Source organism: Sus scrofa, chromosome 14, assembly GCF_000003025.6.
Source record: "Sus scrofa isolate TJ Tabasco breed Duroc chromosome 14, Sscrofa11.1, whole genome shotgun sequence".
NCBI lineage: Eukaryota > Metazoa > Chordata > Mammalia > Artiodactyla > Suidae > Sus > Sus scrofa.
In genome coordinates, this window is record NC_010456.5 from 74,876,695 (window position 1) to 74,892,654 (window position 15,960).

Below are 15,960 nucleotides of genomic sequence, written 5' to 3' on the forward strand. Positions count from 1 at the left end.
TGAGGCCAGGGATCGAACCTGAAACCTCATGGATCCTAGTCTGGTTTGTTAACTACTGAGCCACGAAGGGAACTCCAACTCCAGAACTTTTTTATCTTCTCAGACTGACACTGTATCCTCATTAAACACTAATTCCTCATGTCCTCGTCCCCCCAGGGCCTGGCAACTGCCCTTCTACTTCTTGTCTCTATGAATTTGGCTTTTCTAGGTACCTCATGTAAGGGGAATCATACAGGATCTGTCCTTTAGCGTCTGGCTCATTTCACTTCATGAGCATAATGTCGTCCATACTGGGCACGACACAGGTACCACCTTAAGGTCCCATGTGTCTATTCTTCCTCTTCTCCACTTGGCCTCTGCTTGCTCCGGCCGCCTCCTCTCTCCTGGACCAACACAGAAGGGACACCCTGGTCTCCCAGCCTCTGGTCCTGCCTTCTTCCAGTATGTTTTCCACACCACTTCTAAAGCAATCCTCCGTTTCGCTTTTTAAGTTTCAGATTAGATTTTAAAACTTACTAACTAAAGTGGTACATATGCATGACCATTAAAAATGTAAAGAATATGGAGTTCCCATCATGGCTCAGTGGAAACAAATCTGACTAGGATCCATGAGGACGCAGGTTCGATTCCTGGGCTCGCTCAGTGGGTTAAGGATCCAGCATTGGCCGTGAGCTGTAGTGTAGGTCGCAGATGTGGCTCGGATCCCATGTTGCTGTGGCTGTGGTGTAGGCCAGCAGCTGTAGCTCCAATTCGACCCCTAGCCTGGGAACCTCCATATGCCGTGGGTGCGGCCCTAAAAAGACAAAAAAAAAAAAAAAAAAGAAATTTAAAGAATACAACAAATTCAGTTTTTGAAGTCGTGCATCAACATTTTTAACTCCTGCATGGCTTGCTTTCACTGTGCCGGTGCACTGCAATTACTCAGCCAGCCCCATCTGCTGAGACACTCAAGTTACTTCTCACACGTTCACTCTCTAGGGCAGGGTGCCCATCCTTGGCCATGAGTCTTGGCCCATGTCCAGGTTGGTTCCAAACAAGCTAGCACACTCCTCACCAGGCCTCCCAGCTGCATGGCTGCGGGCATCTTGGAGCCAAGCTCTGCTGTAGCTCCTGACTGGACAAGGATAGCAAAGCCCAGAGCAGTGGGTTTGCTCTGACCTGGCTCAGGGCCCAGGGTTCAGTGGAGAAGTGTGGGAAGTACCTTCACTGATAGGGAGGCCTGGGACTGTTCTCTAGGGCCCCTTAGCCATGCAGCTGTTAGCACTGGGATTTGCACAGCTCGGCAGGCCCTGGTGAAGTGACTGTATCAAATGGGGGTTAAGAGTGTGCTCTCTTGTGTCCCTGCACAGCAGGGCTGAAGGGCAGCAGGGTCTGTCCTGGCCAGGGCTGGTTCCCCGGGAGTCTGTGGAAGCCCCCACCCCACCCCACCTGGCTGGCCTTCAGCCCTATGGTCCACGTTATGGCTCTGATCCAGGCTTCTCACAAGGTCTTGGATGTCCACTGCCACTCAGGGGACACACACCTCCACCTTTGGAGGCATCTGCTCTGGCTCTGTCTTGGCTGAGGTTGGATGTCTGAGATGGTTTGTTCTTGGGAGAGGAAGCTGGAGCCCTGGGATGTGAGGGGCTTGAGGAGGAATGACAGCCCTGGCTGCCCCGGGGGAGCATCCATCAGCCAGGCCTTCCTCCCCTTCCTTGCTCTCTCCCTCCTTCTCTTCTTCCTTCCCTTGCTGGTTCGCCCAGCAACTCTTGGGCTTTTACTCTCCTGTCGAACACTAAGCTCGACAGCTCAAGCCATCTCTGGAAGTCCCTACGTGCAACAACCTCGCCTGGACAGTCCCCTGGATGGACGCCACATCCCCCAAGCAGAGATCACATCTATGAGCATGTGGGCTCTTCTCCCTGTCTGTCCTCTGTCTCCACTCTAGGGGATCCAGAGACGACTCACAGAAATACACACACACCCCAAGGTCTCCCTTCCCAGATATTTGGTGACACAGCATGGTTGGGACAGCCTCCCGGCCCCTGAGGGCTGCTACTATAAGTTGGTCCAGAATTTTCCTCCAGGGGCCTTGCTTCACTGCTCCCATCTCTGCCCAGGGAGCTGCTTCCACCTCTCTTGGTCTCCCTCAGCCCAGGCGGCTCCTCCTCCCGCCTGGTGAAAGGGCTCCCTGGAGAGGGAGCAGGGCCTGCCATAGCTGAGGCCCCAATCCCTGCTGTGCTCTTGGCCCTGAGCAGCGAGGGGAGTGGAGCTTTGCTGCCTGATGCAACGTCTGGCAGGGCCTGTCCCTTATCAGAGCTCCATTCACAGCAGACTCTCGGACCCCACCTCCCCCAGGCGAGGGAGGGACAGGGATGGGCTGCCGTCCATCCGGGGCCTCAGTGGAAGGCCCGGGGAGCCTGGCTGGGAGCCATCCGAGGAGAAAACTCTTCTCTCGTGAGGGCCCCTCGCCAGGTCACGAGGGAGGCCTGAGCAGAAAGGGCCCCAAGGGGAGAGCAGGCCGGGGAATAGAGCTGAGGGTCTCAGGTCACGGCCTGCTTTCTTTCCAGTGCTCCCCCACTGAGACTGCCTGGGATCCTTGGCTGTTTTCCACCCTCCCCATTATTAGCTCATGGCCGGAGAGGCTGGAAACCGAAAGCCACAAGGCTGGTTTCTTTATCCTCAAAAAGGCATCCCCAACTGCTATCATTCAAGAGACTGGTGTATGTGAAGCTCTAAGCATGAAGATGTGCCCAGAGTACACACGCATAGCGCACACCCGTAGACTATACCCAGAGCAGCCACTCGGCTCATGCGTGTGGGACACACTCAGGGCAGCGCACACCCGCCTCATGGGGTCACAGCGCACACACGTGGTTCATTAGGGAACAATGGCTTTTTCTTCTTCCTCTTTATATTTTCCATCAACTTAGAATGATTAAGCACCTCACACGGGGCTAAATGCTTTGGAAAAGGCATTCGTCTGTTTACTCTACAGGTATTATGGGGCACCTCCTCTGCCCGGGGCATAGGGAGCAGGGCGCTGGGACCCTGGGTGCTGAGGGTACAAAGACGGAGCAGACATGGAGCTCTCCTCTGAGGGAGCTCAGATTCCAGGGCCTGAACTAGGCAGTAAACAAGAATGTTTCCACCCAGGTAGGAAATTAAGCAGGATGCTGAGAGGGAAGGTGATGGAAAGAGGTCAGTGATCAGAGAATGACTCCAGAGGAGGGGACAGCTGAGTACTGAGTGTAACTGGGCCCAGGGCAGCTGCCCTGGCAGCTGCATCCAGGCGGAGCTGGGTTGGCAAGTACCCCTGGTCTTCTTCACCATTGACCCTGGTGCCTCCACTGGCATCCCAGTAAGGACACCACTTTTTCCTTAGGCTGTCACATTACTGCTGGCTGCTGGGGGGAGGAAAGTTATGGACTAGTTCCCTGGGAGACAGCATCCAGCAAGAAAAGGAAGAGATTTTTCATTCTTCCCATGAGCTAAACAAGGAAGGCACTACGGATTTGGGGAGAGAGGTAGCACAAAGGTTTGTCCAGTGTCGCAGATGTCACAGACCCACTTCTTGCAAAGGGCCTCCTATAGGCCAGGTTCCACCTGAGTGACCATCATCCCAGCCCTGTCCTCCTCCCTCATGACCCTGTGACCTCCTGGCATCTGTGACCCTCTGCTCTCTCCTGGGTCTGGGGACTTCTAAACCTCCCTTTCCTGCCTGCCCCCTCTCCTGCTGGCCTCTCAAAGCTAACCCTAGCGGCAGCCTGCCTGGGCTGGGGCAGAGGAGCCAAGAGTCTCCCTGGGGTTTCATTCAGAGGGAGTTTTCACCCTTGCTTCTTCCTTTTAGGGCAATGCCAGGAAGGTTCACAGGAACCCTGTATTATGGGGGGGGGGGGGAGAAACTGGGACAGCAACTCAAAAATAGAAACAATGCCTGGAAGGGAGGGGAGGAGAAGGTTCAGGAGCTTTGTCATCGTGACAACCAAACTTCTAAGTCTTACCAAAGATGTTAGACCCAGAAGGGAGAGGCCAGCGAAGGCAGCTCCCCTTACCCCATGCCCGTCTCTTTTCTGCCTTTCCCGTGTACCAGACACTGCTCTTTGCAACAACTTTATGCAGTAGGAACCGCCCTTTCCATGCTACCAGGGAAGAAACTAAGGCACAGAGAGGGTCAGTCACTTACACAATGCCACACAGCCTGGTAGACATGCAGGAAGGACTGGAGCCCAGGACTTCTGGTCCCAGCTCCTTTGGCTTCCCTCGCATCATCAGACCCAAGCGACTCTCAGCTGAGAACTGACAGTCTGCCAGGCACCAGCTTTAATGGGTTGACTCACCAGTGATTACTGGGCAGTTGGCATGGGCCGGGTGCTGTTCTGGATGCTGGTCTTGACTTCAGAGAACTTGCAGTCTGAGAACAAGAGGGAGACAAACCATCAGCTGGAAGGCAATACCATGCATGCTACATGGGTAGGGGAGGGAGGCAGTGTCGCTGTGGAACATCAAGAGGTTGGAATGACCCAAATCTGGGAGGGCTGATCAGGCTGCTACAGGAGGAACCTTGGACAAATTATGTAACCTCCTCAACTCCGGTTTCCCATCTGTAAAATGGGATAGTTGCTACCAAATAGAGGTTTTGCAAATCAAGCAAGGGCTTAGCATGGCACCAGGCACAGACGGCTAATTTTATAAATTTCAGTAAATTTCACTATCCATATCCTTCTAGTTGGCTCTTTAAACCAGAGAATAAGCCCCACAAGGGTATGGGCCAGGTCTGCTTGTTCACTGCTGTATCCCTAGCGCCTAAACTGGCACATACTAGGTGCTCAGGAAATACTTGTTTAATGAGTACATGAGAAATGGCTCAGAAGAATTAGGAAGAGGCAGGAATATTCAGTGGCCGTTGAACTGGCCTTGCCACCCTCTTCCCCACCTGGCTTCTTGCCACCTGCCCCCACTCACGAAGCACCCCAGCATTCCACCAGAGAGAATTGCCCGCTACCCCACCACTGCTCTGCCCCACACAGCTGGGGACCTCTACTTAGTGGCCAGGGTGCATGTCTGTCTTCTCACAAGCAGAACTCCAGCTTCACTGCTTTCCCCAGAGGAGAGATTTTTCTCTCCCTGAAGCCACTTCCACTCTATGTCGAATGTGCAGCCCTGGGACCCTCCTTCCTGCCCTCCCACTCCCCATGTCAGCATCAGCTTGGGAAAAAAAAAATGCATCTTTCCCAGAAAGAAGGATGGTCCTGGATGCCGCATATGAGGTCACAATAAGATTTTTCCAAACTTGGAGCAGACTGCCTCCCATGGATGGGGATCCTTATGGACAAACGGTATAGACTTTTAGAAGAAGGGGCTTGTGCTGGAGTCTGGAGCTTGTGGTGTGGGACGTGTGTGTGTGTGTGTGTGTGTGTGTGTGTGTGTGAGAGAGAGAGAGAGAGAGAGAGAGAGAGGGAAAGGAAGAATGAAAGAAATGGCGATTCCGGCTCCATCAGGCAATGGTGTATTTGCTCTGGCTTTAAAAATTATATACACTTTCTGTTGAGAGTCATTTAACCCTTTAACCATTCTGTCATTTAGCCACCATGCATGAGCATCTCCTGTGTGGCTGGCCCAGTTGCTAAGGGATAATGAGGGGTCCAGACAAACTCCCCATCCTCCAGGAAGAGATGATTAGCACTGAACAAGTCATTACAAGTGGGTCTGCTTTATGACAAAATCTCGGGTGCTCCAGAGAGTCTTTGTACTGTGGTGGGGCCAAGGGAGTCCTAACTTATCCTGGGGGAAGCCGCCCTACGAAGCTGAGACCTGAAGGCCAAGGCCATGTGAAGGATTTTGTTAGAATTCACATGCAGTGGTAGAAAACCTTCAGTTAGCTAAAAAAAAAAAAAAAAAAAAAAATGTATACAGCCACATGGTAAAATTTCTAACAGTGCACAATGTTACACAGCAAAGGGTAAAACTCACGCCACCCTCCTCTGCTGATGTACCTGTCCCTTTTTTACAAGGCCTTGTGTGTCCTGTAGTCACAGTCTTTTGGTTTCTAGCATATATATTTCTCTCCCTTAATTTTTTTTTTTTTTCAAATGGGATCACACTACATCAGAGGGTCTCAACCTAGAATGATTTTGCACCTCCCCCCACCCCAAGCCCAGGGGATATCTGACAATATCTGGAGACTTCCCCCCACCCTGGTCCCCCCTGCCACACCTGTGGCATGTGGAAGTTCGCAGGCCAAGAATCAAAACTTTGCCACACTGGGGACCTGAGCCCCTGCAGTGACAATGCCAGATCCTTAACCTGCTGCACCCCAGGAGAACTCTGTATCTGGAGACATTTTTCATGGTCACATCTGAGCAGAGGGGATGCTACCGTTTGCTAATGAGCAGAGACCAAGGATGCTGTTAAACATCCTACAATGCACAGCACAGCCCCCACCACAAAGAATTCTCTGATTCAAAATGTGAATGTGCTGAGGCTAAGAAACCCTACCCCATATAAACACACACTGTCTTGCAGCTTGCTTATGTTTAATATATATATATATATAGTAGATTATTCACATCAGCATTAGATCGACCTCATTCTTTGCGGCTGCATAATAATTGTTTGCCCCATCATTTTTGTTTGTTTACTTGCTTGCTTGTTTAGGGCCACACCTGCGGCTTATGGAGGTTCCCAGGCTAGGGGTCTAATTGGAGCTATAGCTGCTGGCCTACACCACAGCCACTCCAGATCCGAGCTGCGTCTGCGACCTACACCACAGCTCACAGCAATGCCAGATCCTCAACCCACTGAGCGAGGCCAGGGATCGAACATGCAACCTCATGGTTCCTAGTCAGATTTGTTTGCGCTGCACCAAAACGGGAGCTCCTGCTCCATCATTTTTAATCTAGATGTCTACAGTCTGTTGCTATTGCAAGTGTGTACACTGCAAGAACCATTCTTTTCCATGTACTTGCCTTTGAGCCATACATGAGGTCAAAGTATAAATTGATGGAAGTGATGTGGATGAATCAGAAGGTTCATTAGTATTTCAAATGAGCTGATTTCAAGTCTCTGGGGCACAATCCATTGGGAGAGGGGGTCTGGGGTTCTGGCCGCTAAGCAGGGTTGCGGGTCCCCTAACGTCTAGTAGAAAAGCTCCTCTTTGTTCTCATCTACGGACAAGGGTATCCTGACCGCCCGTCTCTCCACAGGCCCAGGTGTCCCCCACCTGAACGAAGAGCCAGGTCCTGAGTGATGCCCCCGAGCTGAGTGCCCACGGCCCCACCCTTCCCCATGGAGAAAGGATTCACTTTGCCCCAGGACTGCCGACACTTTCTGCACAGCCTGAGAATGAGGAGCAAATATGCCCTTTTCCTGGCTTTTGTGGTGGTGGTTTTTGTCTTCATTGAAAAGGAAAATAAAATCATATCAAGGTGAGGGATGCAAGCACAAGTCCTCCTTATCGAGCTGGGGTGGGTGGGGGCAGAGAAGTAGCTGCAGGGCTCTCTGTGGACCTTCAAAGGCAATCCTTCAGCTAGCAATCATCAAGCCCTTCCTGTGCCCAGGCATTTAAGTCATGCCCACATCCTCATGACTGCACAGGGGTGGGACTTGAGCTCTGGACTCAGGTAACCTGGGTTGCAATCCTGATTCTGGCCCTTTCTAGCTGTGACAACTTAGACAAATTATTTCACTTTTCTGTCTTAAGGTCCTCTTCTGTAAAGTGTGGATAACGATGGGACCTGCCTTGTTGCAAAGATTAAAAGAGAAAATGTAAAAAACATGTGGCCCAGTGCCTGACACCTAGCTGGTGTCCTGTACTTGCTGGCCGAGGTTATTATTAATTAACTTCCTGGCCTATGATGACGACGACGACGATGACCCACGTCAACAGCACATCCCCTAGACCAATCTGAAGCCATGGACGAGGGTGGGGCAGGGTCCTGGCACAGACAGCCTGGTGGGCAGGGCTGCCATGGGCAGCTGCCCAGGTTGTGTATTGCTCAACTCCAGGGGTGTGCACTCACAAGGCTAGGCTGGGAATGCTGCCCCCTAGAGTTGGCAGTGTACCTCTGTGCGCAGCGGCCCTGCTTGTGGGGCCTGCTAGACAGAGATTTCATAGACTTCCTCGTCCAGGCACAACACTTGCAAGAAAGCACCAACCGAGATGGGTAGGTTAGGAATTGGCCTGTGTAGTAGGCACTGTGTCAGCACCCTGCCTGGGTTCCCCAGCAATGGGCTGTTCTAGTTTGTGCCTACTGGGTTCTACTGCAAGCCCCTGCAACTGTCCACCTGAAGACATTCTACTCTCCACCTGCACACTGGCAAGCCAGAAGTCCAGTTCTGGGGAGTAAATGCCTCTGGAAGCAGCCCTTAGCCAAGGCCAGCTGGGAGCTTCACACCCCTTGGCTGAGAAAATCCTGAGGTGTGTTCTCTCTACACTGTCTCCCGGAGTTCCTCTGGCAGAGTGATTTGCCCACAGGGGTAGCCTGCTCATCATTATGGACTTCCTTTCCTTCCTGCCTCACGTTCCTACCCCTCTACCAGTCCTTCCTGCGATCCTGTCCCAAACAAACTACTTACACTCAAATGCTTGCCTCAGAGTCGGCTTCTGGGTAATCAGCCTGGGCCGCTCCTGATGGTGGCACAGAGGATGGCGTCCGCAGTCAGTCACTGACCCCGGTATCCCTTTGTGCTCACAGGGTCTCGGACAAGCTGAAGCAGATCCCCCAATCGCTGGTAGATGCCAATAGCACGGACCCAGCCCTGGTCTTGGCTGAGAACGCATCCCTCTTGTCCCTGAGTGAGCTGGATTCGGCCTTCAAGCAGCTGCAGAGCCGCATGCGAAACCTCAGTCTACAGCTGGGCATGGAACCACCGGAGGAGGCGGAGGAGGAGGAGGCAGCCGGGGCAAAGGAGGAAGAGGCTGCAGCTGAGTGGGAACAGGAGCAGGAGGAGCCACGCCCACCCGCCGAGGCCCCGCCCCGGCGCCATGTGCTCCTCATGGCCACCACGCGCACCGGCTCCTCGTTTGTGGGCGAGTTCTTCAATCAGCAGGGCAACATCTTCTACCTCTTCGAGCCTCTGTGGCACATTGAGCGCACGGTGTCCTTCGAGCAGGGGGGTGCCAACGCTGCAGGCTCGGCCCTGGTCTACCGCGACGTGCTCAAACAGCTCTTCCTGTGCGACCTGTACATCCTGGAGCATTTCATCACCCCCCTGCCAGAGGACCACCTGACCCAGTTCGTGTTCCGCCGGGGCTCCAGTCAGTCACTCTGCGAGGACCCGGTCTGCACGCCCCTCGTCAAGAAGGTCTTTGAGAAGTACCCCTGCAAGAACCGCCGCTGCGGCCCCCTCAACATGACGCTGGCCTCTGAGGCCTGCCGCCGCAAGGAGCACATGGCGGTCAAGGCTGTCCGCATCCGGCAACTGGAGTTCCTGCAGCCGCTGGCCGAGGACCCCCGGCTGGACCTGCGCGTCATCCAGCTGGTGCGGGACCCCCGCGCGGTGCTGGCCTCCCGCATGGTGGCCTTCGCCGACAAGTACGAGACCTGGAAGAACTGGCTGGCCAAGGGACAGGACCAGCTGAGGGAGGAGGAGGTGCAACGGCTGAGGGGCAACTGTGAGAGCATCCGCCTGTCCGCCGAGCTGGGTCTGAAGCAGCCGGCGTGGCTGCGGGGCCGCTACATGCTGGTACGCTACGAGGACGTGGCCCTCAGGCCGCTGCAGAAGGCCCAGGAGATGTACCGCTTTGCGGGCATCCCTTTGACCCCGCAGGTGGAGGACTGGATCCAGAAGAACACCCAGGCGGCCCACGACGGCATCTACTCCACGCAGAAGAATTCCTCGGAGCAGTTTGAGAAGTGGCGCTTCAGCATGCCCTTTAAGCTGGCGCAGGTGGTGCAGGCTGCCTGCGGCCCCGCCATGCGCCTGTTCGGCTACAAACCCGTGCGAGATGCTGCCTCGCTCTCCAACCGCTCCGTCAGCCTGCTGGAGGAGCGTGGCATCTTCTGGGTCACGTAGGGGGCCCGGGGCGAAGAGCACCCCTCCTGGTGATAGTCCCGTCCTGCCTGCCTCACCCAGGCGAGGGGGGAGACCACAGCGCCCGCAGTGGGCGGGCGGGAAGCGCAGGAAGCGGTGGGGGGGGAGAGTAGGCGGTGCCTCGGCTGTAGAAGTTCAGCCCCCAGCCTGCCCGCTTCCCAGGCCGCCTGCCCGCTGCAGCTGCCGGCCTGGGGCTTCTGCTGAGCACAAGACAGTGGCTGGTCCTTTTGAGGGCTGTCAGACCCAGACCGAAGGGATGGTGGTCTCCTGAGCAGACCCAGGCTGGCCTGGGCCTACTGACAATTCTTTCTCTCCTGTCTCTCCCATACACACACACACACACACACACACACACACACACACTCTCTCTCTCTCTCTCACACACGAAACATACATGAAACAGGCATAGATGCCCCTAGACCCTGTGGGCCCGAGTCCACAAATACATAACAACCAGAAGGAGTTCAGGGCACTAACTAGTGGTCGTCAGACCCCCCTGCTGTGCTCAGTGTCAATCTTTTAGTTTCTGAATTTCTCCTTAATCTGGTGTGCCTGGATGGGACCTTGGGGAGGGGTGAAATCAGCTCTACAGAGAACTACGAAACACACATACACATGTAAAGACAAACACCTACACTCAAGCCACACACACGGAAAAACAAAAAAACCCACAAACACATGCACAAACATATACACAGATAAGCTTCTCCATTGCTCTATGTTCACAGGGTTTATCTGTATCACCTACCATAGAGGAGCCTTTAGTTACATTTGTAGAGTTATCGTGGGGTGGTAGAACAATACCGTCATGGACCATGACCCTGGTCCCCATCCAAGTTTGAGGTTGAATGTGGATACAGAACTGCCAAGTCCATGCCTCTGCCCACATTAGATTCTCGTGGCTACCTCCTCTGACCCAGTCACGTCCTTGCTGCGAGCAGGCAGCACGTTTCCAAATGGGCAACCCTCATGTGATTGTAGCCCGAAGGCCTGGTCCCAGCTCAGCTAGCTCACTGAGAGAACGTCCATATGTGAAGGCTGCATCAGGCCTGACTGACAGGAGCATCTGTGGTCCCAGGAGGCAAAAGGCTGCTCACAAAGTTCTGTCATTTGCAGCCAGGCCTCTGTGGGGCAGGGCCCAGAAGAAAGTACAGGGTGCTCTCAAGGGAGAAGTCACATTAGGCTACCCCTCCGCTAAGACGATGGGACAGAGGTCAGCCACATGGTTGATTGTCATGGTTATGTGGTTAGTGTTCAGAATTCCTCCTTTAGGGCCCTGGGAAAAGTATTGCTCAATGTGGGATGAGCTGAGTGTTTTTTTGTTTGTTTTTAAGTTATTTATGGTTTAGTCTCTCGTTTGGAGGCAGTGTTTTCAGGTTTGCTTCTGCAGGAGTGCTGCTTGGAAGGAGTTTGGGCTTGAGGGGCTGAGGGGGGCTGGGAGGACCACTGGGGAGCCCTCTGGCTCCTGCTGAAGGGAGAGGAGGAGGAGGAGCCTTCCCCCAGAAGGATCAGAGCCTAGGTGGCCACATGGCAGCCCATAGTGCCCCACAGCTTCCCTGTTTGAACCCATGTGGAACAAATCTCAGAAACCACCAGCATTCTTTGCTGCATGTCCAGAGGCAGCATAAATTAGCAGACCTCACCCCCTCCCCCAGAAACCAGATTTGAAAATCTCTCCCAGGTCCTAACATATTTCGGGGGGAGGGTCAGGGGCCTATGACCAAGCAACACATGTTCCCAAAGTGCAAGCTTTTCCCCACTCCCATCCCAAACCAGGGCATGGAACTCAGTACCACCTCAGAACTTGCAGGAAACGTAACAGTTCACTAAGGGCTGCCGCTGATTTCCTGGACAACCTCTGTATCAGATCCGTCCCATTGTCAAGCCTAGAGGGCTGAGTTTTGTTTTGAGTATTAGGACAGCAGAGAAATACAGACTCTGAGTCCAGCTATTGTTGCCATAGGGAAGGGAGGGCTGTGAACTGGCAGGAAGCCAGCCTTTGAAAAGGTGAGGACAGCAGCCATCTTGTGGGATCCGCTGCAATTGGTGCATTTGAGCTGCTGAGTCTCCAGCATCATGGGTTCAGCCAGTCAAGGAAGTCTCTAGGTTTTCTAGTCCAAGAACTGTGCAGGGAGCTGGCTCTAATTTGGGGTCCAAAGGTACTCCAGCTCTGAAAACTTGATTCTGGGGCCGAATGGAGCCAGGATGTCTCTGGCAGGCCCAGAAGTGCTTGGCCATTCTTCCCCAGCCCCTGCCCTGCTCCCTTTACTGTTCCCCACGTGGGTGGGTGGGAGGCAGGCACCTCTATCGGGGCCCTTCCTGGGGGGGCCCTCCTAGTGTGGACAGTGGACTTCTTCCTTCTTTCCTTCCTATGTCTCTGGGGCCACAGCCTCCACCCCTGAGCTCTGAGGACTGTGCCGAGAATGGACCTTTGGGACTTCTCAGGACATTGACAGTTTGTTTGTACACTGCAGGTTGACTTAATTTATTTATTTTGTGAAAAAGAAGAGACAAAATATTTTATTATTTGCAGAGACTCAAAGCTGTACCCAAATCAAGAAAGACAAAACAATAATAATAGAAACCATCCACTTCGTACATACAAGGACACTCCAAGATGATTCAGAATACACGAGAGGACAGAACTGAGAGCATGGGAGTCGCGATGGCTGCAGGGTATTTTTTTTAGCTCAGTTTCCTCTCGTTGACTCGACGATGCAACAGTAAGGCCCTTTCTGCTGTATTACCTTTGCCCAGGTGTCTGAAATAGGACGCAACTCAAGAGAGTGTGGCCTTGGGCTCCGCAATGCTCTGGGAACCCTTGGGGATTAAGGAGGAGAGGGTGCGCTGACTCCTTGGGACCTGGTGGGTGTCATGCCTGAGGGGTTTTCCGCAGGGAGCTGGGCTGGGGAAGGTGGGCCCGCTGGGAGCTAGTGCCTCCTTTCCAGCGAGGCCAGCCCTGGTTCTCTGGTTGCGCTGGCTCCCCCCAGGAGCCTTCCCCTCCGCAGCACCCACCTGCCTGGAGACAGAGGGAGTGTTGAGGCCTCACCTCTGCCAGCTGCCAGCTTCCCCGGAACAAGAGGTTCATTCAGCAATGAGCGTTTACTCATTTTCTTTTTTCTTCATGAAGACCTCTTTAGCCCTGCCTATAAAAATAGTTCAGACCATTTCAAGCCTTGGTGAGACAGGGCAGTGTCTAACACCCTCAGGCCGTCGCCACTGCTGCCCATTCCTGGCTTCTCCTCTGAACGTTGTTTATAAACCTTGGAATGGCTGAGGACACGGGAAGATGGATCTTTGGGAGCAGACTTTTTTTTTCTTTTTTGGTGGAGGGGCAGGATTCCTGAGTCCCATGGAGAGGGAAAAAGAAGAGACAGATGTGCAGATCTCTGTAATAGCTACAGGTTATCACAAAGTTATTACTAAGGTTAAGAGATGTGGGTAAACACTAGCCTTTTGTTCCTGTATGTGATGCACTCACTTGAAAATAAGTAACAAAACGAACAGGAAAAAGTGTTTGTCTGCCAGCTCTCTCAACCCGGGAGCTATGCCCTAGGCTGGTCTAAGGAGGCAGCTGCTGACCAAACCCCTAACAGAGCCCACCCAACCCATGACAACAGCGTCTTTCCCTTCCACCTCTGCTCTCTGAACAAGCTCCAGAGGATCCTTGTCTCAGAAGATGTATGTGTGGCCTAGACAGCAGATGGGAGATGTAAGCATCAGACAGTCTGGCCCTGACTGTGAAAGGTCTCTTCTAGCCCTGGTCCTGTGTTAGTTGATTATGGGCCCTGCTCCATAATAAATAGGCCCTGGATTAGGAAGGACAGAGGCAGAGGACTGGATAGCTGTGTCCCCAAGGCCGTCCTTTCTCACACCCACCCCCAAAGGCTGAAAGCAAAGGTGGGTCTCAGAGGGATAGGTTTCTGCAGCAGGGAGGGAGGCGGGGTGGGGTGGGGGAAGAGATGCCTGCAGAAGCCAAGTAGATCTTGTCGATCTGCACAAACTTAACAAAGGAACCTCCTCTGAGATCCAAAGGTGATGGGTTTTCCTGTGAAGATGCCTAGGACATGGTTCAGCTAGAAGGGAGGGAGGAGGCCCAGGGTTTCCCAAATGCAGCCATATGGCCTTTCAACTGCCATGGTTTCAAGAAGAGTGGAAGCTGCTCTTTACCTCAGAAGGTTGAAGCAGAATTGGCAACTGCAGATGTCTTAAGAACTTCAAGATCCTTTGGTCTTGTGACCTGTGTCATTCCATACTATGCATGGGGATTAATTAGTCATGTTTCCAAGGGACATCTTCAGGGCCTAGTTCATATTGTAGACCAGGTATTTTATTTGTATTTGTCAAGTAAAGACCTACGTACCTTGCTTCTTTTAACATTGGGCTTGAACTGGGCTCCCCCTAACATCTCCATTTCATCTGTACTTTCTAAGCCAAGTCCGCCTGGTTCCCCTACTCCCTCCCAGATCCTGCCAACGCTTACTCCCAAGCTTACTCCCAAGACGTCAGCCCTCTGTCATGTTTCATGGTCACATGGTACAGGGCACCCCCTTCACGGTAATGTACATATGTGTTCACACGTGTATGTGTAGCACGTAGCTCAGTCTGCTCAGCCACGTTGCTCCCAGCCCCATCGCCATCAATGTCCCAGGTGTTCTTGCCGTGGCTACAATCTCCTGGAAACACAGGGGCTGTCCTTCCATGAACTGGTGACCACGGCCAATCAGGATCTGCTTTGCAGAACAGAATGTGAACCCATCACTTTGATGGCTTACTTGATTTATTTAATTAAAAATGAAAACATGCAATGAGCAAAATCTGACATGTGTCTCTGCCCTCTTTTTGGCATTTATTCCTAAGAGCCTTTGGGTTGGAAAAATTAACAGGGAGTTCCTGTCATGGTGCAGTGGTTAACAAATCCGACTAGGAACCATGAAGTTTCGGGTTCAATCCCTGCCCTTGCTCAGTGGGTTGACGATCCGGCATTGCCATGAGCCGTTGTGTAGGTTGCAGACGCGGCTCGGATCCTGCGTTGCTGTAGCTCTGGTGTAGGCCGGTGGCTACAGCTCCAATTGGACCCCTAGCCTGGGAACCTCCATATGCCGCAGGAGCGGCCCAAGAAATAGCAAAAAGACAAAAAAAAAAAGAAAGAAAAATTAACAGGAAAGTTTGTATGTCAATTCTGTCTCCATAAAGCTGGGGGGAAACTAGAAAAAAAAAATCAATAGGAAAGAAAATAGCCGCAGTATGAAAGGGGTAGCTTCCAGCATGAAGCAGTTCAGAGAAACCCCTCTCTACCGCCAAGGGCACAAGGGAAGTATGGCTAAGGGCGAGGGGTGTGATGAATGTTCTTTATGTTACCAGAGTGGCAGAGCTGGTGATAACTGTTTGGAGCTGGCTGCAAGGATGAGATCTGAGAGGTAAATACCCAGGCTTCATCCGGCAGGGAGAGAAATATTAGCTAGAGGTCAGGGGACCTGGGACCAAGTCCCAGCTTTGCCACTATCTGGCCCTGTGACCTTGGGCAAGTCACTTCCCTTCATCTGTATCCCAGTTTCCTTTAGAATGAAAGGTGTAATTAGGAGTTTACAGCTGTTCCCCAAAAAGCCCCTTTAGGGATTCAAGTCAGCTGTAAGGGCAGGTCGTGCGCTCTCACTCTGAGCAACTGTGCGTTAATCTGCTTCACATGTTGAAAGTGTGCTTGAGATTCGTTTGGCCTTCAACAAAAACCACGTGAGATTGCTAAGCATGCTTTCAGCTGAGAAATTTGATGCAATTACATGGCTGGTATCCGTCATATCAACTTAGTGCAAATTAGAATCCCGCCCTTTTGCCTCCCAACAGCCACTCAGAGGGAATGAGGGTTTCCATAGGGAGAAGGGAGAGAGCTCATTTGGGAACACAGGAAAGACAGAGCTGGTGGAGCTTGGTGGGTGTGGGGACAGA

General features: G+C 52.8%; 1 protein-coding gene across 2 annotated transcripts in view; it reads left to right on the forward strand.

The window, feature by feature from the left end:
• CHST3 (carbohydrate sulfotransferase 3) overlaps positions 1-14,833 on the forward strand; it is a 40,597-nt gene extending 25,764 nt beyond the window's left edge. For both annotated transcript variants that reach the window (XM_001928637.4, XM_005671049.3), the window contains 2 exons: positions 7,185-7,406; positions 8,676-14,833. In XM_001928637.4, the coding sequence (XP_001928672.1) occupies positions 7,267-7,406; positions 8,676-9,996 (1,461 nt within the window). In that variant the 5' untranslated portion in view covers positions 7,185-7,266 and the 3' untranslated portion in view covers positions 9,997-14,833. The remainder of the gene's footprint in view (positions 1-7,184; positions 7,407-8,675) is intronic.